This window comes from Pristiophorus japonicus, chromosome 12 (assembly GCF_044704955.1).
Source record: "Pristiophorus japonicus isolate sPriJap1 chromosome 12, sPriJap1.hap1, whole genome shotgun sequence".
Lineage (NCBI taxonomy): Eukaryota > Metazoa > Chordata > Chondrichthyes > Pristiophoridae > Pristiophorus > Pristiophorus japonicus.
In genome coordinates, this window is record NC_091988.1 from 200,093,701 (window position 1) to 200,116,578 (window position 22,878).

Consider the following 22,878-nt stretch of genomic DNA (forward strand, 5'->3'; position numbering starts at 1 on the left):
GGTGTGAGTGAGAGTGAGCGCGAGAGAGGCCAGATGTGAGAGAGAGAGAGAGAGAGAGAGAGAGAGAGAGAGAGAGAGAGAGAGAGAGGGGCCAGGTGAGAGAGAGGGAGAGAAAGAGAGAAAAAGGAGAGAAAGAGAGAGAGAGAGAGAGAGAGAGAGAGAGAGAGAGAGAGAGAGAGAGAGAGAGAGAGAGACTGGGTGTGGGGGGCGGGAGGAGAGAGACACACCGGTTGTGGGTGGGGGGGGGGGGTCACCAGGGTAGGAAGACACCGGGGTGAAGGGGTGGGGTGGATCATGTTCGTCCACCCCCCTACAAGGGACAGCGTTGGAATGGATGATACCCAGAAGGCTCGACACTAACTATTCACTTCATACCCAATTAACCTGTTAACAATCTGTACACAATGCCCCATCTATAGTGGGGTGGGATGCGGTGGGGCGGGGAGGCATGCACTTTGGCTGGCCCTCTGGGGAGCTCTGCCCTCTTTCGCTTCAGGAAGTTAAAGTGGATCAAGTTACAATTTGCAAAGTCAGTGAGACCTTGGGATGGGCGGTTCCAGTGACACATTCCTGTGGAACGTCAGGGGTGTGGCTTATCCTCCAAGGGGACCAATCATAGACAAAGGCTGGAACATGCTGGCCATTTTTGCAGAACAAATAAGCACGTCCATATCCATGGGGCATGAGTCCTGAATAAGCTATTATGCAGGCCAAGAGGACAAACCAGGTAAGGTACTGTTGGCCATCACGTCTCTGCCATAAAAGTATTGAGTGCACAGTGCTCAATCATATATGCACTGTCTACAATAAACTCCAAGATGCATCTCACAAGAAGAACAAAGGTGTTTGGAAAAGGAAAGTCAACTGAAATGTGAAGATTAAGAGTGAGAGTAGATCGCATGCAGCAAGTACAGCAACACCTGCTGGCTGAACATTGGTTCTCACTCGATTTCCACTTGCAATAAAAAAAATTAATTAGACACTGAAATTGTGTCAAAATGTAAATGTTGCACATCTAAAAGGGTCACAAGATGAAAGTGTAACTTACACTGGCAGGCTCTCTGAATGGTTAGATTTTGTGTCCTTAACAGTACAGAGCTCCATTTTAGCAGCTGAACACACTTGCATTAACTAGTGTAACACTCATGTCTTCATAAAATGCTGCACCGTTACTTTAAGTAACTGGGTAGTTCAAGCGGACAATAAAATCCCACGGCACATTTTGTTTTCTCTGGTGAACCCAATTGCTCCATTTTCTTCCAAGGCCACATAGCCCCCTGTGGGTGAGAAGCTATTAATCTGAACTCGAATGCCTGTTTTAAAAATAGAATTAACTGTAAAAGTTACCAAAATGAGGCTGTATAGGTAATAACAAGAGGGAAACAGCTTTTTTTTTTAGGTTTGAAATCCCACTGTAAAAGATTTGCATTTCCTTAGTGTCTCATCACAACTCAAAACACCTCATATCAAATAAATGACTTTCAAATCCGACAACAAACGTAAGCAAACAGGTCAAGCCATATGCAAGACCCCAAAGTGGCGATATGAATGAAAAATTGGATTTTTTGAGGGGCGAATGTTGGCAGGGGTCCACAGCCTAAGCTCTAACAACTAAGGGGATTGAGGAGATTTGAGGGGATTGAGGAGAAATTGAGTAGACTAGGCCTATATTCTCTAAGAAGGTGATCTCATTCAAACATACAAAATTCTTACAGGGTTTGACAGGGTAGATGCAGGGAGGATGTTTCTCCTGGCTGGGGAGTAGAGAACCAGAGGTCACAGTCTCAGAATAAGGGGTTGGCCATTTAGAATTATGAGGAGAAACTTCTTCACTCAGAGGGTGGTGAATCTTTGGAATTCTCTACCCCAGAGGGCTGTGGAGGCTCAGTCGTTGAGTATATTTAAAACAGGTCAATAGATTTTTGAATATTAAGGGAATCAAGGGATATGGGGATTGTGTAGGAAAGTGGAGTTAAGGTAGATCAGCCATGATCTTGTTAAATGGTGGAGCAGACTCGTAGGGACAAATGGCCGACTTCTGCTCCTAATGCTCATGTTCTAACTCTGTTCTCTCCACAGATGCTGCCTGACGTACTGTCTGCGTACCAGGAGGATACGCTCCTCTTCCAGCAGATTCTGTCTTTAATTATTTGATCAGGACTCGTACAAGCTGCCAGGATGTGCACAGGAGGTCGCTGACTCACCCCACCTACTCTGTCAAGTGAGGCATCTACCGTTTAGCATTTCCCACAAAAGTATGACCGAGATCAGCTAATGAGGATATTAAAACTGTCCACCCGTGTTAAACGGTGGTAACACACATCAGTGCTTCAATTTCTTCTTAAAAAAACATGAAATCAAGATAGTGTGGAACTGCAACAGACCAGAAGTAAACAAAGAAAGAAAAAAGACTTGCATTTATATAGCGCCTTTCACAACCACCGGACATTTATAGGTGCGCTTTTTGAAGGGTAGTCGCTGTTGTAATGTAGGAAACGCGGCAGCCAATTTGCGCATAGCAAGCCCTCACAAACAGCAATGTGATAATCACCAGATAATCTGTTTTTTGGTGATGTTGACAGAGTCAAATTTTGGGCAGAGCACCGGGGATAACTCCCCTACCATTCTTCGAAATAGTGCCATGGGATCTTTTACGTTCAACTGAGAGGCTAGACAGCGCCTCGGTTTGTTGTCTCATCCGAAAGACGGCACCTCCGACAGTGCAGCACCCCCTCAGTACTGTACTGGGAGTATCAGCCTAGATTTTTGTGCTCCGGTCTCTGGAGTGCAACTTGAACCCACAACCTTCTGACTCAGAGGCGAGAGTGCCACGGCTGACACACTATGCAGCCCATGCCAACGAGCTCAATTGGCGAGGCGCTCCATTAAGATTTAAATCTTTCCTACAACATTGAACTCGTGTTTCAAAACTATTTGGATATTTCTTAAACTCCATCTTACCTTGTACCCAACTCAGCCAACAAAAATGCCAGAAGATGTTTAGGTTGACGATGTAACCTAGAGGCAGAGAAGAGAAACAAAATAATTCCTTGTAAGTACAACTTCTTTTAATGCCAAAAACAAAGCTGCAAGTTATCCCCTTGGTACTAAAGCCATCGAGGCAACAATGTTTTATGAAGAGGGCCATTGAGTTCTTTTGGGCCTTACCATTAAACTATTAAAGATAATTAACATCCATTTCATGAATATTCCAGCTGGGGTGAATTGACAAAACATTTATGTGAACAGTTGTGTTGCCCCAGTAATTAAAACCAAATACATTTTTTAAATGTTTAAATGGCTATGTTATAGGATATTATACGCAATACTATAGCTCAATGATTTTCATTAAAAGTCAGTGAATTTTTGAAACAACTGTCGAGAAACCAGCGATTCATCAAGCCAGCTTTAGAATATTCATGGTAGTTCAGGGAGGCGGGGAAAAATAGACTGGCGTGGTTTTGTGTCACTTATATTTAGATAATCTCTCACCATAAAATCAGCAGTAATACTGATGTAAGAGAGTAATAAGAGGACAAAGGTTTCTGCAACAGAACTTTAAAACAAAAGATTATGTAACTTAATATTCCCTGTACTTTCCATTTAATTGGTTTGACAAGCAGTGGTTTTGTTTAAATAAGGGCAGGATCATGTGGGATCTGAACTAACAGTTGATGATAATAGTTAGAACCCCGTTTAGCAACAGTTCAGGCTTAACTCCTTTTTGCCAGAGCCCCAGTATTGCCATCTGCTAAATCTGTTTGAACAAAATTCTAAAAGAAACTGACAACAAAGATGTAACAATGTTTTGTAACCATTTCAATTTTTTTAAAAAAGGGGCCCTGATAGCAAGACTTGCATTTCTATGTCGCTACAAGTCTGTGACTCAAAGATTTGCATTTATATAGCTCCTTGCATGACCGGAGGACATTCCAAGGTGCTTTGCAGCCAATTAAATGTAGCCACGACCGTAATATAGGAAACGCGGCAGCCAATTTGCGCACAGCAAGCTCCCACAAACAGCAATGAGATAATGACCCAGATAATCTGTTTAAAAATGATGTTGGTTGAGGGATGTGTGTAGATTCCAGCCAGGCAGTAGCTTGCTTGTACTGCCTTGCTCAGATTCTAATTTTCCTGCCCAAAGAAAGCCTTGCGCACACACACTTATATGCACGTTCACAGGTTTGGGTCTGATGCTGGGTGTCCACATTCTCAATACATTTATATAAAAGTTTTGGGTAAGCTGTAAACATCCCCAGATCAAAAGTACATTATATTTATAGCAGAGAAACAGGCCATTCGGGTCAACAAGTCCACGCCTGTGTTTATGAATCACTCGAGGCTCCACAAGCCCTTCCTGAGCACCGTTTAAAACTGGTTTCACATCACACTGGAGACGTACTCATTTATTTTACTCTGTCACCACCAGGTGTTCTCAGGGGACTCGGAGTTATACCGCGTGCAAATTGGCTGCCATACTGGCTTTCATCAACATTGACTAAACTTTAAAGCACTTTATTAACATAGAAAGTAGGTGCAGGAGTAGGCCATTTGTCTCTTCGAGCATACACCGCCATTCAATGAGTTCATGGCTGAACATGCAACTTCAGTACCCCATTCCTGCTTTCTCGCCATACCCCTTGATCCCCCTAGTAGTAAGGACTACATCTAACTCCTTTTTGAATATATTTAGTGAATTGGCCTCAACAACTTTCTGTGGTAGAGAATTCCACAGGTTCACCACACTCTGGGTGAAGAAGTTTCTCCTCATCTCGGTCCTAAATGGCTTACCCCTTATCCTTAGACTTCCCCAACATTGGGAACATTCTTCCTGCATCTAACCTGTCTAAACCCATCAGAATTTTAAATGTTTCTATGAGATCCCCTCTCATTCTTCTGAATTCCAGTGAATACAAGCCCAGTTGATCCAGTCTTTCTTGATATGTCAGTCCCGCCATCCCGGGAATCAGTCTGGTGAACCTTTGCTGCACTCCCTTCAACAGCAAGAATGTCCTTCCTCAAGTTAAGAGACCAAAATTGTACACAATACTCCAGGTGTGGCCTCACCAAGGCCCTGTAAAACTGTAGTAACACCTCCCTGCCCCTGTACTCAAATCCCCTCGCTAGGAAGGCCAACATGCCATTTGCTTTCTTAACCGCCTGCTGTACCTGCATGCCAACCTTCAATGACTGATGAACCATGACACCCAGGTCTTGTTGCACCTCCCCTTTTCCTAATCTGTCACCAATCAGATAATAGTCTGTCTCTCTTTTTACCACCAAAGTGGATAACCTCACATTTATCCACATTATACTTTATCTGCCATGCATTTGCCCACTCACCTAACCTATCCAAGTCACTCTGCAGTCTCATAGCATCCTCCTCGCAGCTCACACTGCCACCCAACTTAGTGTCATCCACAAATTTGGAGATACTACATTTAATCCCCTCGTCTAAAACATTAATGTACAATGTAAACAGCTGGGGCCCCAGCACAGAACCTTGTGGTACCCCACTAGTCACTGCCTGCCATTCTGAAAAGTCCCCATTTACTCCTACTCTTTGCTTCCTGTCTGCCAACCAGTTCTCAATCCACGTCAGCACACTACCCCCAATCCCATGTGCTTTAACTTTGCACATTAATCTCTTGTGTGGCACCTTGTCGAAAGCCTTCTGAAAGTCCAAATACACCACATCAACTGGTTCTCCCTTGTCCACTCTCCTGGAAATATCCTCAAAAAATTCCAGAAGATTTGTCAAGCATGATTTTCCTTTCACAAATCCATGCTGACTTGGACCTATCATGTCACCTCTTTCCAAATGCGCTGCTATGACATCTTTAATAATTGATTCCATCATTTTACCCACTACCGATGTCAGGCTGACCAGTCTATAATTCTCTGTTTTCTCTCTCCCTCCTTTTTTAAAAAGTGGGGTTACATTGGCTACCCTCCACTCCATAGGAACTGATCCAGAGTCTATGGAATGTTGGAAAATGACTGTCAATGCATCCGCCATTTCCAAGGCCACCTCCTTAAGTACTCTGGGATGCAGTCCATCAGGCCCTGGGGATTTATCTGCCTTCAATCCCATCAATTTCCCCAACACAATTTCCCGACTAATAAGGATTTCCCTCAGTTCCTCCTTCTTACTAGACCCTCTGACCCTTTTATATCTGGAAGGTTGTTTGTGTCCTCCTTCGTGAATACCAAACCAAAGTACTTGTTCAATTGGTCTGCCATTTCTTTGTTCCCCGTTATGACTGCCCCTGATTCTGACTGCAGAGGATCTACGTTTGTCTTTACTAACCTTTTTCTCTTTACATATCTATCGAAACTTTTGCAGTCCGTCTTAATGTTCCCTGCAAGCTTCCTCTCGTACTCTATTTTCCCTGCCCTAATCAAACCCTTTGCCCTCCTCTGCTGAGTGCTAAATTTCTCCCAGTCCCCGGGTTCGCTGCTATTTCTGGCCAATTTGTATGCCACTTCCTTGGCTTTAATACTATCCCTGATTTCCCTTGATAGCCACGGTTGAGCCACCTTCCCTTTTTTATTTTTACGCCAGACAGGGATGTACAATTGTTGTAGTTCATCCATGCGGTCTCTAAATGTCTGCCATTGCCCATCCACAGTCAACCCCTTCTGTATCATTCGCCAATCTATCCCAGCCAATTCACGCCTCATACCTTCAAAGTTACCCTTCTTTAAGTTCTGGACCATGGTCTCTGAATTAACTGTTTCATTCTCCATCCTAATGTAGAATTCCACCATATTATGGTCACTCTTCCCCAAGGGGCCTTGCACGAGATTGCTAATTAATCCTCTCATTACACAACACCCAGTCTAAGATGGCCTCGCCCCTTGTTGGTTCCTCGACATATTGGTCTAGAAAACCATCCCTTATGCACTCCAGGAAATCCTCCTCCTCCGTATTGCTTCCAGTTTGGTTAGCCCAATCTATAGGCATATTAAAGTCACCCATGATAACTGCTGCACCTTTATTGCATGCATCCCTAATTTCCTGTTTGATGCCCTCCCCATCACTACTACTGTACGGAGGTCTGTACACAACTCCCACTAACGTTTTTTGCCCTTTGGTGTTCTGCAGCACTACCCATATAGATTCCACATCATCCAAGCTAATGTCCTTCCTAACTATTGCATTAATCTCCTCTTTAACCAGCAATGCTACCCCACCTCCTTTTCCTTTTATTCTATCCTTCCTGAATGTTGAATACCCCTGGATGTTGCGCTCCCAGCCCTGATCATCCTGGAGCCACGTCTCTGTAATCCCAATCACATCATATCTGTTAACATCTATTTGCACAGTTAATTCATCCACCTTATTACAGATACTCCTTGCATTAAGACACAAAGCCTTCAGGCTTGTTTTTTTTAACACCCTTTGTCCTTTTAGAATTATGATGTAGTGTGGCCCTTTTTATTTCTTGCCTTTGTTTACTCGGCCTTCCACTATTGCTTTTTACCTTTCTACCATCTGTTTCTGACTCCATATTACTTCGCCCTATCTCGCTGCATTGGTTCCCATCCCCCTGCCATGTTAGTTTAAACACTCCCGAACTGCATTATTGGCTGCAGAGCTCTTCAGAATGCTCTGAGGCTGTGAAAGGTGCTTTGCAAATTGCTTACTGTGCAAGTTCCTTCTTTTATTTCCGCATTTTTACAAAATTTGCTTCCCCCACACCAATACTCAGTCTGCGCGGGCGATAACATTTGGCAGCTACTCGAATTCCAATGTTATTAAATTCTGTTAAGAATTGTGTTAATGCAAACAAAAAGTAGAAAGTGGCCATTTTAAGAAAATAAAGTGTTGTAACTAGCACCTGGCAATAAGTCTGAGGCAGCAATTCAACTCGAGATTCTGCTCATGTTTACAAACCGATCCAGCTGCATGATAGCAATTTACCAGTTATGCATGGTGAATTACAGAAACAGCCCAACCAGTCCATGCCGGCATTTATGCTCCACTCGAGCCTCCTCCTGTCTTTACTCATCTAACTATCAACATAACCCTCTATTCCCTTCTCCCCCATATGCTTGTCTAGCCTCCCCTTAAATGCATCGATATTATTCGCTTCAAACACTCCCTGTGGTAGCGAGTTCCACATTTTCATCACCCTCCGGATAGAGAAGTTTTTTCTGAATTCCCGATTGGATTTCTTGCTGACTATCTTGCATTGATGCTCTCATGCTCTTCCCCACAAGCGGAAACACTCCCTCTGTATCCACTCTATCAAAACCTTTCATCATTTTTAAAGACCTCTATTAGGTCATGTTCAGCCTTCTTTTTTCGAGAAAAAAAAAAGAGACCCAGCCTATTCATCCTTTCCTGATTTCTGGTATCATCTTACCAAAATGTAGTACCTCACTTTTATCTGTGTTGAACTTCACTTGCCAATTATATGCCCATTCTGCAAGTTTATTGATGTCCTCCTGTAATTTGTTGCAGTCCTCCTCGGTATTGACCAGCGCACCTCCCCGCCCTCCACCACAGAGTTTGGCGTCATCTGCATATTTAGAAATTGTGAACAGTGGTCCCAGCACTGATCCTTGTGGAACACTACGACCCACCTTCTGCCACCGTGAATAGCTACCCTTTACCCCGACTCTCTGCCTTCTGTCTTGAAGCCAGCGAGCTATCCATTCTGCTACTTGTCCCCTGGCTCCACATTCTCTGACTTTGTTCATCAGTCTATTATGGGGTACCTTAGCGAAAGCCTTTTGAAAATCTAGATAACTTACATCTACTGCATTAGCATTGTCTACTTGGTTACCTCTTCAAAAAATTCAATGAGGTTGGTCAAACAAGACTTTCCCTTTTGAAATCCATGTTGACTATTAACGGTTATATTTTTGGTTCTCAGATGTTTTTCCATTTTCTCCTTTCCCAGGGATTCCATTATTTTTCCAACCGCGGATGTTAATCTGACTGGTCTACAACTCCCTGGACATGTTCTATCCCCCTTTTTAAATATAGGTACAGGTGCAGTGTCCAAAATCTGGAGTTCCGGAATCCGGACCGATTGGTGGCAGGGTCGTCCGGAATCCGTAAAATGTTCCGGAATCCAGACACGCTGAATGAGGCCCCGCCACTACCCGACCTCGGGCCTCAATGCCCCTCCCCTTACCTTGGGGCCTCACCGCCGGCCCGCCCGAACACTTCCCCGCCGGCGGAGAGGGCCCGCCCAAACACTTCCCCGCCGGCGGAGGGGGCCCGCCCAAACACTTCCCCGCCGGCGGAGGGGGCCCGCCCAAACACTTCCCCGCCGGCGGAGGGGGCCCGCCCAAACACTTCCCCGCCGGCGGAGGGGGCCCGCCCAAACACTTCCCCGCCGGCGGAGGGGGCCCGCCCAAACACTTCCCCGCCGGCGGAGGGGGCCCGCCCAAACACTTCCCCGCCGGCGGAGGGGGCCCGCCCAAACACTTCCCCGCCGGCGGAGGGGGCCCGCCCAAACACTTCCCCGCCGGCGGAGGGGGCCCGCCCAAACACTTCCCCGCCGGCGGAGGGGGCCCGCCCAAACACTTCCCCGCCGGCGGAGGGGGCCCGCCCAAACACTTCCCCGCCGGCGGAGGGGGCCCGCCCAAACACTTCCCCGCCGGCGGAGGGGGCCCGCCCAAACACTTCCCCGCCGGCGGAGGGGGCCCGCCCAAACACTTCCCCGCCGGCGGAGGGGGCCCGCCCAAACACTTCCCCGCCGGCGGAGGGGGCCCGCCCAAACACTTCCCCGCCGGCGGAGGGGGCCCGCCCAAACACTTCCCCGCCGGCGGAGGGGGCCCGCCCAAACACTTCCCCGCCGGCGGAGGGGGCCCGCCCCCCGCCTTCCGACGTACTGAAATCCGGAAAAACCCGAACCTGGGCTCGGGTGTTTCCGGATTCGTGATGTCAGAAAGGCGATCCGAAGTCCGGAAAAACGCAGAATCCGAACGACCTCGGATTCTGGACGCTGCACCTGTATTACGTTAGCTATCCGCCAGGCTTCTGTCACTACACCTCTTTCAACCAGATCAACTGATGCAAGTTTTCACTTTCCGTATAGGTATAGCGTACAGAACATTCTAGAACCATTTTGTGAAAATCTGTCCTTCCATCATCTTTCATTAGCTACAAAATAGAAGAGGAGAGTAAGCAGATGAAGACTGGAGCCCTTATAGCATTAACACATTAAAAGGAAATGGCAGATGAAGGCGGGACCCTGTGTGGCATCAAAGCAGAAAGGGGAACGCAGGGGGAGACAGGACTCTGAACAGCAACTGGGCGGAAGGCTCAAATGGGAGAACAGCCAGTTACTAAATGTTTAATTTGAAATGGATAGTTGGAGCCATTGACGTCATATGCAGACTGGAAGGTTCCAGATTCGCATTTCATGCCTGTGCTGGCTCAGTCCACCTTTGTCAGGGCAGTAACTGAGGTGCGTGAACTGGCATCAATACCTCGGAGCTAAGGAAGAATGGAAAAATAGCACAAGATAAAAGTTCAGAGAGTTGTGGGTAATATATTAGCAAGGATAGAGGATTGGCTAACTAACAGAAAACAGTCGGGATAAATGGTTCATTCTCAGGTTGGCGATCAGTAACTAGTGGGGTGCCGCAGGGATCAGTGCTGGGATCCCAAATATTTACAATCTATATTAACGACTTGGAAAAAGGGACGGAGTGTAACGTAGCCAAATTTGCTGACGATACAAAGGTGGAAGGAAAAGCAATGTGAGGACACAAAAAAAATCTGCAAAAGGACAGACAGGCTAAATGAGTGGGCAAAAATTTGGCAGATGGAATATAATGTTGGAAAGTGTGTGATCATACATTTTGGAAGAAAAAAAATCAAAGAGCAAGTTATTATTTAAAGAGAAAAATTGCAAAGTGCTCCTATACAGCAGGACCTGGAGGTACTTGTGCATAGAAACATAGAAAATAGGTGCAGGAGTAGGCCATTCGGCCCTTCGAGCCTGCATCGCCATTCAATGAGTTCATGGCTGAACATGAAACTTCAGTATCCCATTCCTGCTTTCTTGCCATCCCCCTTGTAGTAAGGAATACATCTAACTCCTTTTTGAATATATTTAGTGAATTGGCCTCAACAACTTTCTGTGGTAGAGAATTCCACAGGTTCACCACTCTCTGGGTGAAGAAGTTTCTCCTCATCTCGGTCCTAAATGGCTTACCCCTTATCCTTAGACTGTGACCCCTGGTTCTGGACATCCCCAACATTGGGAACATTCTTCCTGCATCCAACCTGTCTAAACCCGTCAGAATTTTAAACGTTTCTATGAGATCCCCTCTCATTCTTCTGAACTCCAGTGAATACAAGCCCAGTTGATCCAGTCTTTCTTGATATGTCAGTCCCGCCATCTCAGGAATCAGTCTGGTCAACCTTTGCTGCACTCCCTCAATAGCAAGAATGTCCTTCCTCAAGTTAGGAGACCAAAACTGCACACAATACTCCAGGTGTGGCCTCACCAAGGCCCTGTACAACTGTAGTAACACCTCCCTGCCCCTGTAGTCAAATCCCCTCGCTGTGAAGGCCAACATGCCATTTGCTTTCTTAACTGCTTGCTGTACCTGTATGCCAACCTTCAATGACTGATGTACCATGACACCCAGGTCTTGTTGCACCTCCCCTTTTCCTAATCTGTCACTATTCAGATAATAGTCTGTTTCTGTTTTTACCACCAAAGTGGATAACCTCACATTTATCCCCATTATACTTCATCTGCCATGCATTTGCCCACTCACCTAACCTATCCAAGTCACTCTGCAGCCTCATAGCATCCTTCTCGCAGCTCACACTGCCACCCAACTTAGTGTCATCCGCAAATTTGGAGATACTACATTTAATCCCCTCGTCTAAATCATTAATGTACAATGTAAACAGCTGTGGCCCCAGCACAGAACCTTGCGGTACCCCACTAGTCACTGCTTGCCATTCTGAAAAGTACCCATTTACTCCTACTCTCTGCTTGCTGTCTGGCAACCAGTTCTCAATCCACGTCAGCACACTACCCCCAATCCCATGTGCTTTAACTTTGCACATCAATCTCTTGTGCGGGACCTTGTCGAAAGCCTTCTGAAAGTCCAAATACACCACATCAACTGGTTCTCCCTAGTCCACTCTGTTGGAAACATCCTCAAAGAATTCCAGAAGATTTGTCAAGCATGATTTCCCTTTCACAAATCCATGCTGACTTGGACCTATCATATCACCTCTTTCCAAATGTGTTGCTATGACATCCTTAATAATTGATTCCATAATTTTACCCACTACTGATGTCAAGCTGACCGGTCTATAATTCCCTGTTTTTTCTCTCTCTTTTTTTAAAAAAAAAAGTGGGGTTACATTGGAGTGGAGGGTAGCCATAGGAACTGATCCAGAGTCTATGGAATGTTGAAAAATGACTGCCAATGCATCCACTATTTCCAAGGCCACCTCCTTAAGTACTCTGGGATGCAGACCATCAGGCCCTGGGGATTTATCTGCCTTCAATCCCATCAATTTCCCCAACACAATTTCCCGACTAAAGGATTTCCCTCAGTTCCTCCTTCATACTAGACCCTCTGACCCCTTTTATATCCGGAAGGTTGTTTGTGTCCTCCTTGGTGAATACCGAACCAAAGTACTTGTTCAATTGGTCTGCCATTTCTTTGTTCCCCGTTATGACTTCCCCTGATTCTGACTGCAGGGGACCTACGTTTGTCTTTACTAACCTTTTTCTCTTTACATATCTATAGAAGCTTCTGCAGTCCGTCTTAATGTTCCCTGCAAGCTTCCTCTTGTACTCTATTTTCCCTGCCCTAATCAAACCCTTTGTCCTCCTCTGCTGAGTTCTAAATTTCTCCCAGTCCCTGAGTTCGCTGCTATTTCTGGCCAATTTGTATGCCACTTCCTTGGCTTTAATAAATATCCATGATTTCCCTTGAAGAGCCACCTCCCCTCTTTTATTTTTACACCAGACAGGGATGTACAATTGTTGTACATGAAACACAAAAGGTTAGTATGCAGGTACAGCAAGTGATCAGGAAGGCCAATGGAATCTTGGCCTTTATTGCAAAGAGGATGGAGTATAAAAGCAGGGAAATCTTGCTACAGTTATACAGGGTATTGGTGAGGCCACACCTGGAATAGTGCGTGCAGTTTTGGTTTCCATATTTACGAAAGGATATACTTGCCTTGGAGGCAGTTCAGAGAAGGTTCACTAGGTTGATTCCGGAGATGAGGGGGTTGACTTATGAGGAAAGATTGACGAGGTTGGGTCTCTACTCATTGGAATTCAGAAGAATGAGAGGTGATCTTATCGAAACGTATAAGATTATGAGGGAGCTCGACAAGGTGGATGCAGAGAGGATATTTCCACTGATAGGGGAGAACTCGGGGGCATAATCTTAGAATAAAGGGCCGCCCATTTAAAACTGAGATGAGGAGGAATTTCTTCTGAGGGTTGTAAATCTGTGGAATTCACTGCCAGAGATGTGGAAACTGGGACATTGAATAAATTTATGACAGGTAAACAATTTCTTAACCGATAAGAGAATAAGGGGTTATGGGGAGCGGGCAGGGAAGTGGGCCTGAGTCCATGATCAGATCAGCCATGATCGTTTTAAATGGCGGAGCAGGCTCGAGGGGCCGTATGACCTACTCCTGCTCCTATTTCTTATGTTATGTTCATAAAGCGTAGATGCACTTTGCACATGACAGATTTAGCTCGACTGTGGTTCCCCCACTGTCAAATGGCCTGATGACATCAAGTGTCAAGGCTCACCCATGCAGAATGCTCTCTTGGGGGGTGGCAAGGAGGCCAAGCAACTGTACCCATTCAAGTGTATAGAAACATAGAAAATAGGTGCAGGAGCAGGCCATTCAGCCCTTCTAGCCTGCACCGCCATTCAATGAGTTCATGGCTGAACATGAAACTTCAGTACCCCCTTCCTGCTTTCTCGCCATACCCCTTGATCCCCCTAGTAGTAAGGACTTCATCTAACTCCTTTTTGAATATATTTAGTGAATTGGCCTCAACTACTTTCTGTGGTAGAGAATTCCACAGGTTCACCACTCTCTGGGTGAAGAAGTTTCTCCTCATCTCGGTCCTAAATGGCTTACCCCTTATCCTTAGACTGTGACCCCTGGTTCTGGACTTCCCCAACATCAGGAACATTCTTCCTGCATCTAACCTGTCTAAACCAGTCAGAATTTTAAACGTTTCTATGAGGTCCCCTCTCATTCTTCTGAACTCCAGTGAATACAAGCCCAGTTGATCCAGTCTTTGATAGGTCAGTCCCACCATCCCAGGAATCAGTCTGGTGAATCTTCGCTGCACTCCCTCAATAGCAAGAATGTCCTTCCTCAAGTTAGGAGACCAAAACTATACACAATACTCCAGGTGTGGCCTCACCAAGGCCCTGTACAACTGTAGCAACACCTCCCTGCCCCTGTACTCAAATCCCCTCGCTATGAAGGCCAACATGCCATTTGCTTTCTTAACCGCCTGCTGTACCTGCATGCCAACCTTCAATGATTGATGTACCATGACACCCAAGTCTCGTTGCACCTTCCCTTTTCCTAATCTGTCACCATTCAGATAATAGTCTGTCTCTCTGTTTTTACCACCAAAGTGGATAACCTCACATTTATCCACATTATACTTCATCTGCCATGCATTTGCCCACTCACCTAACCTATCCAAGTCACTCTGCAGCCTCATAGCATCCTCCTCGCAGCTCACACTGCCACCCAACTTAGTGTCATCCGCAAATTTGGAGATACTACATTTAATCCCCTCGTCTAAATCATTAATGTACAATGTAAACAGCTGGGGCCCCAGCACAGAACCTTGCGGTACCCCACTAGTCACTGCCTGCCATTCTGAAAAGTCCCCATTTACTCCTACTCTTTGCTTCCTGTCTGACAACCAGTTCTCAATCCATGTCAGCACACTACCCCCAATCCCATGTGCTTTAACTTTGCACATTAATCTCTTGTGTGGGACCTTGTCGAAAGCCTTCTGAAAGTCCAAATATACCACATCAACTGGTTCTCCCTTGTCCACTTTACTGGAAACATCCTCAAAAAATTCCAGAAGATTTGTCAAGCATGATTTCCCTTTCACAAATCCATGCTGACTTGGACCTATCATGTCACCATTTTCCAAGTGCGCTGCTATGACATCCTTAATAATTGATTCCATCATTTTACCCACTACTGAGGTCAGGCTGGCCGGTCTATAATTCCCTGTTTTCTCTCTCCCTCCTTTTTTAAAAAGTGGGGTTACATTGGCTACCCTCCACTCCATAGGAACTGATCCAGAGTCAATGGAATGTTGGAAAATGACTGTCAATGCATCCGCTATTTCCAAGGCCACCTCCTTAAGTACTCTGGGATTCTGTCCATCAGGCCCTGGGGATTTATCGGCCTTCAATCCCATCAATTTCCCCAACACAATTTCCCGATTAATAAAGATTTCCCTCAGTTCCTCCTCCTTACTAGACCTTCTGACCCCTTTTATATCCGGAAAGTTGTTTGTGTCCTCCTTAGTGAATACTGAACCAAAGTACTTGTTCAATTGGTCTGCCATTTCTTTGTTCCCCGTTATGACTTCCCCTGATTCTGACTGCAGGGGACCTACGTTTGTCTTTACTAACCTTTTTCTCTTTACATACCTGTAGAAACTTTTGCAATCCGCCTTAATGTTCCCTGCAAGCTTCTTCTCGTACTCCATTTTCCCTGCCCTAATCAAACCCTTTGTCCTCCTCTGTTGAGTTCTAAATTTCTCCCAGTCCCCAGGATTGCTGCTATTTCTGACTAATTTGTATGCCACTTCCTTGGCTTTAATACTATCCCTGATTTCCCTAGATAGCCACGGTTGAGACACCTTTCCTTTTTTATTTTTACACCAGACAGGAATGTACAATTGTTGTAATTCATCCATGCGGTCTCTAAATGTCTGCCATTGCCCATCCACAGTGAACCCCTTAAGTATCATTCGCCAATCTATCCTAGCCAATTCACGCCTCATACCTTCAAAGTTACCCTTCTTTAAGTTCTGGACCATGGTCTCTGAATTAACTATCATTCTCCATCCTAATGCAGAATTCCACCATATTATGGTCACTCTTCCCCAAGGGGCCTCGCACAATGAGATTGCTAATTAGTCCTCTCTCATTACACAACAGAGGGGGGGGAAATTGAAAAGAATATTTGGGGATAGAAATACAGGCACTGCCAAAACCTGCAACTACCACCACCTAAAAGGACAAGGGCAGTAGGTGCTAGGGAACACCACCATCTCCAAGGTCGCACACCAACCAGACCTGGGACATATATCGGCCGTTCCTTCAGTCGCTGGTTCAGAATCCTGGAACTCCCTCCCTAACAGCACTGTGGGGGTACCTGCACCACACAGACTGCAGCGGTTCAAGGCGGCGACTCAGTACCACCATCTCAAAGGGCAATTAGGGATGGGCAATAAATGCCAGCCTTGCCAGTGACGCCTACATTCCAAAATCTTAAGAAAACAGAAGCAAAGTATGATCTGGAGAACACTGACAGAGCAAAGTGCACTCAGTGTTTTCATACAAGGGCTACAAAACCATGCTGCACGATGCCATGGTGTATCTGGCCCTCAGACTAGAACATGCAGTGACTAATCAGTTATATTATGGTGTCTAACAATGATAAAACTCAATATGATTCAGGTGAATCAGGGCTTTGTTTGTGCAGATGAAACTAAAAGTACCAGGCCAGTTTCACCTGTAGTTAATCTTCATTTTAACAGTGCTCCAGGATCCAGTCAGAACCTCAACCGTAATGATGTGCTCAGAACAGATAAAGCAAACCTGTTTGGCAGCCAATCAACTTTGCGACAATAAGCTCCCTAATGGCTGATTGGGTAACAATGCAAGTGTGGCACTGTACCAGCCTGTCGAGAAAGTCCCAGGTTCAATTCCCAGTCTGTGGGAGATTATTATAGGAGCTTGGCTCACTTCGTTCCCTGCCCCTCCTCCCCACCAAGGCCAGAAGTAACTTAAAGTCCCCATTCTGGATTGTAATCCAGTGATTGGAAAGTGCGCATGTGGGTGTCAAGTAGCCTGCGAACACTCAATGTCTAGCGCCACGCATGAGGTACCTTTAATCAAGGGACCCGACGTCCTCCTGTGAAAAAGTTACAGGAAATGTCAGCACCTACAGGGCAGGAGGTGAAAATAGGGTGATTGGGAGGAGAGAGGGGTTTCTGGCAACAAAAATTAACATAACATCTAATGCTATTTCCACTTAAACTCATTTGGTAGAAATTGTATCCCACAAGCTTTCATAATCATAGAACAGTACCACACAGGAGGCAGCCATTCGGCCCAGAGCTCTTACGACAAATAATCCAGTCAGTCCCACTCAACCGCCCCCCCCCGCCAAAACAACCTATCCCCCATATCCCTGGATTCCCTTAATATCCAAAACTCTTAGCGATTTCTGTTTTGAATATACTGAACGACTGAGCATCCACAGCCCTCTGGGGTCGAGATCCCAAGGATACACCACCCTCCGAGTGAAGACGTTTCTCATCTCAGTCCTAAATGGCCGACTGTGACCCCTGGTTCTAGACTCCTCAGCCAGGGAAAAACAGCCTCCTTTCATCTACCCTGTCAAGCCCTGTAAGAATTTTGCATGTTTCAATGAGATTACCTCTCATTCTTCTAAACTCTAGAGCATATAGGTCTAGTCTACTCATAGGACAATCCCCCCCATCCCAGGAACCAGTCTGGTGAACCTTCCTCGATGGCAAGTATATCCTTCCTTGGGTAAGGAGACCAAAACTGTACACAATACTCCATGTGTGGTCTCACCAGGGCCATATAGTTCGCATGCCAGACACGAGACTCCCAAAGCAAGTGCTCTACTCGGAGCTCCTTCATGGCAAACGAGCCAAAGGAGGGCAGCGGAAACGATACAAGGACACCCTCAAAGTCTCCCTGATAAAGTGCAACATCCCCACTGACACCTGGGAGTCCCTGGCCCAAGACCGCCCTAAGTGGAGGAAGTGCATCCAAGAGGGCGCTGAGCACCTTGAGTCTCAACGCCGAGAGCATGCAGAAATCAAGTGCAGGCAGCGGAAAGAACGAGCAGCAAACCAGTACCACCCACCCATTCCCTCAACGACTATCTGTCCCACATGTGACAGAGTCGGTGGCTCTCGTGTTGGACTGTTCAGCCACCAAAGAACTCACTTCAGGAGTGGAAGCAAGTTTTCCTCGATTCCGAGGGACTGCCTATGATGATGATGATATCATTGCAGTAAGACATCTTTATTACAAGAGGATTTGAGTACAAGAGTAAAGGCTTTAACGAGACATCCTGTGGGTTTCCATATATGCCACAGGCTTTCATAATGTGGGAAGTATTCAAAAGTAGCATTTGGTGCATTATAAACCAGTACATAGGCCTAAAAGGCAAATGCTTCATATGTAGAGTTAAGCAGCCGTGGTCAAACGAGGCAAGAGGCAGAATCAAGGTAAAAGACGCTTACACAAATCATAGAATCAATGCGAGGGAAACAGAAATCCAGCGGACTGGGAGAGCTATAAAAAGTAGCAAAGGATAACAAATTAAGCGCAAGAAGGGATCATATTAAAAAAAATTTGCAAGAGATATCAAAGCGTTTAAGATTTAATAAATATGTTGAGTGTGGGGAAAGGGGGAATGAGAGACAAAAGTAGATGGTACTTTAAAGGATAAGAAGGAAATGGCGAGCTTGTTAAATGAATATACTTCATCCATTTTTATAGTACAGGAAGAGGACAAAATACCAACGGTGAAAGGGAGCCTCAAAATAAGTGAAGGGGAGAAACTTCTTGGATTTAAAACAAGAAAATGGCAATGGAAAAACAACAGGACTTGAGATTGACACATCTCCAGGACCTGATGGTTTCCATCCCAAGGTATTAAAACAGGCAAGGAAATTGTAGATGCGTTAGTTGTAACTTTCCAAAGCTGTACATTCTGTGGATCTTCATAAAGCATTCTCTATACACATCAAATTACAACATGCTCACTGATAAAAAGCAGACTTCAGTTTTGGGTCAATATTGGTGATCAGATGAAAAGAGGAATTGACCTCTGAAAATCTACAGTAAAACACAGCTCTGAGAAGGAGCTGGTAATGCTAGGAACTTACAGTTTGCAGATATCTGTGAAATTCACAAACGACGTCTTCTTGGTTCCAACTCTGACCACCTGAGGTGGCTTCATGACAAACTTTCGCTTCTCTCCCGCCACCATGTCAGGGTTTTTCTCTCGCATTATATTAAATACACGAGTCAGTAGCTAAAAAACAGAATAAGGAACATTTAATAATACAATTAGTATGTCCAGAGCAGGACTTGCAGATACATGCACATAAGATACATAAACAATTGGCCAGAAATGCCAAAGCTACAGGAGACTTATGAGAAGTGCGCATTGAGCAATTGCACCAATAAATCACTTTGGGATGTACTGAGGATCCACTATATAAATGGAAATTTCTATCTTTCTAATAATGGATAGAGCTGTAGATTTAAATTTCTCCAATTCTTGACTTTCCTTCATTGCAGGGAAGCCATAACTTCTTTATTTTACTAGTCAATCTCCTGTGGCATTGCAACATGGATAGTCAAGGTAAGTGCAGTCTTCAAGTGCAGGTTGGGCTGCCAACTCTAGTTGGATGCAAACTTGGGAGGTTATACGGCATGACCTCTGGCCTCCAACCGCCCCACACAGCCCTTCCCACTCGCTCCCCCACCTTTACAACAAATGTCCAAAGAAAGTGAATAAAACCATTTTTTAAAAACACTCGCAACAATGTCCAGAAGATTAATCTTTCATTCCAACTACAGTGCATTCCTACTGTGAAGACATATATATATGACAAATTCTTCAATAAAACTGCTAGCTGGCTTGAGTTGTATTATTTATGGATACAGAGCAGAATGACATAAAACTGCTGGCTACACATGGCAAAAAATTCTATCCCCTGAAATAACATCCAGGTTTTGTTCTTTGGTCTAAACTTTTAGGCCAAGCTATGAGATGCACTGCCAGCACTGTTTAAAAACTGGCCAACTAAATACTAAAAACAAGCTGTACATTTACATTACAGAGATCAACATTTTTTTTTAAATACAAGTTATTTTATTTTGTAAATGAAATGGCCATGTATAGATATGCTCCTTTTACAAATTTGTCAGTCAGTTGGGAACCAATGGTTAGGGCAAGTGATTTGTTGCTGCTCATATACCAGGATTTTACAGCCCATGGGTGTTTCTGTACCGGTCAGACAGAAAGCCACATCACACATGGCAAATGTGGAAACTCACGGGAGATGTTGCACTGTTAACAGATCTTTTTATTTTGACTAAACTTACCAATCAGACAACTACTGCAACAATTGCTGAAGAGAAAAAAGTAACAGTAAGGTACCTTATCCACCACAGCGAGAGCAAATGACAAACAGAAAAAGGCTGGACTGCTTAATTGTGTGAAGAGTGGCAATAATGTGCATTTCTCTGTATATGTCCATAGATACGCACACATATCCATAAGGGCATAAAGTAGGGCACAATCCCCACAAAGTTACTAAAATTGAGACAATATTTCAATCATGTGCCAGGAGAGCTGCTCGCCCTTATTTTAGAAATAAAATATACATTGTTCTATTAAGAGCAGTCACAAGACTGGAAAGATCTGTGGATTTGACACTTACACTTCTGCAACGTGGTTTCAAATACAGCCTGCACTAATGGGCAAAAAAGAGAGAAAGACTTGCCTTTCACGACCACCAGATGTCCCAAAGTGCTTTACAGCCAATTAAGAACTTTTTGAAGTGTAGTCACTGTTGCAAAGTAGGAAAGGCAGGAGGCAACAGCAAAAAACTTCCCCCAATTAGCATGCGAAACAGAGAAATGTCAGTGATAGTAATGTTGAGGCCGAGATGCATTATTAGAAAATAATGGCAACTACACATCTGTAACAATACAGAATTGGGCAGCACAGGTCTCTTTGTATGCACGGTGCCGGATTTAAAGGGACAGCTACTAAACCAAAACAAGACAGAACTGTGCCATATCTGCCACAATTGGCAAGTAAATGATGAAATTCTGTGGTATGCTAGAGGTAATGGTGAGCCGAGGAGGAAAAACAAGTTGGTGTGATGTGATGTTTCGGTAGGACAGATAGAAGTCGAACCACGAAAGAACAGGGTCATGGAGATTGACTGTACTGGGGAGGGCAGAAATTACAGCAGTATAGTTGTTGAGAATCGACAGTGAACCACAGCCCCTGCCACAGAAGATGCCACTGGACACTTTGACCAGTGTGGTTTCAGTGACGTGAGCATGGCGAAAGTCTGTCTGGAGGATTACAAACGAGGAGTGAGGAGAGATGGTTACTGCCATTATTTTGACAGAATATATATATCTTTACTTGATACATTCATCATTAATACACGTACAACGTTGTAGTGCAGTCTCAGGACTTGAATGGGAAACTGCTTGAACATACGAGGTGATGTAGGGGCCACACTTTCTGCCACAGTACAGGGAAGCAAAGGAAAATATAAGTCGAGAATTAAAAAAACACATCGTCTCAACAGTATCTGTAGGGACCTTTGCTGGAGAAATATTCCTTTCTACTCTTCATTCCACCAATTTCAGGAGTTTGAGTTGGGCATGGAGACAAAGATAGGGAAAGAGAAAAGAGTGAGAGAAGACGACAAGAGACAGCGAGCACGCATCAGTGCATACATAAGTGATTTGTATTTTTACCTCATCGTAAGTGTAATCTCGTTCTGATCCTGCCCAGGCTGGGCCACTCTGAGAGGAGAAAGTAATACCATCATCCCTTTTGCTTTCATCATCATCAAGTACTGCAGAAATAAATCATATTAGGAAGGACCAGATGCAGCTACACATACAAACACGCACAAGTTTGTGAAATGTGAGAAATGTGCCAGCCTACAAAATGATGGAAGATGACTGGAAGGAATGTTTGCACTTCCATTTGTTCCCCTTATGCTCATAATTTCACTCAGGGGATCCCATAGCAGATTTCCCTGTACCTATGGGCAAAGGTTTCAAAGTATAACACGATCGTTTGGTTTGTAAATATATTTTACAGGGCATCTGTGCAGATTAATTTTTTTTTAATATGCAGTTTGTTAAACTAGTAAATTCAGTTTGAAACTACTTTTCCACATGTTATTTGACACACAAGGCAGGCTATTGTTGCCCTAATTTCAGTAGAAGGCATGCTAAAAGCCAACATTCATACATATCTGGGTTCAATCCCCACCTGTGCTAAGCTAGGTAATCAGAGCCAAATGAAGTAGGACTGGAGTAGGCACATGTGGAGCATAGACCTACTGGGTCAAATGGCCCGTTCCTGTGTTGTAACATTCCATGTAATTCCATGTGTGTGGGGATGTTAAGCAGGAAGACTGTCGACTCCGGCTGTGATGTCCTTCACGGTCAATGGAATTTGCTGCCAGCCACTGGCAGACAAAGTGTGGCCACTCGGACGAGGTCTGGTCAATGCCTACGGACCTGCATGCAGCAAAAGCGCCGCCTCTGGGAGGAAAAACCAAACCAAAAGGGAACAGTGTACTAGGTTCCCGATATTTAAAGCACAAACTCACTTTTGGCTTGGCGTAGCAGAGCGGTCATGAGCTTCAAACCACATGTGGAGCCACAGCTTTAAACAAAACTTACTGCAACGGTAATGTGAAAAATCTGTAGAGATCTCCAGCAAAATAATTTACAGGCAAAATTTTTAATCTGTTACTCCCATTCTCAATATCCCCAAATAAGTTAATGTATTTCAGTTCTGTCCTTCTATAT

The 22,878-nt window shown here is 44.8% G+C and overlaps 1 protein-coding gene across 1 annotated transcript in view; it reads right to left on the reverse strand.

The window, feature by feature from the left end:
* eif2s2 (eukaryotic translation initiation factor 2, subunit 2 beta) overlaps positions 1-22,878 on the reverse strand; it is a 57,625-nt gene that overhangs the window by 12,977 nt on the left and 21,770 nt on the right. The window contains exons 5-7 of the mRNA XM_070896411.1: positions 21,808-21,908; positions 19,182-19,330; positions 2,962-3,018 (exon numbers count right to left, since the gene is read on the reverse strand). Of these exons, the coding sequence (XP_070752512.1) occupies positions 2,962-3,018; positions 19,182-19,330; positions 21,808-21,908 (307 nt within the window). The remainder of the gene's footprint in view (positions 1-2,961; positions 3,019-19,181; positions 19,331-21,807; positions 21,909-22,878) is intronic.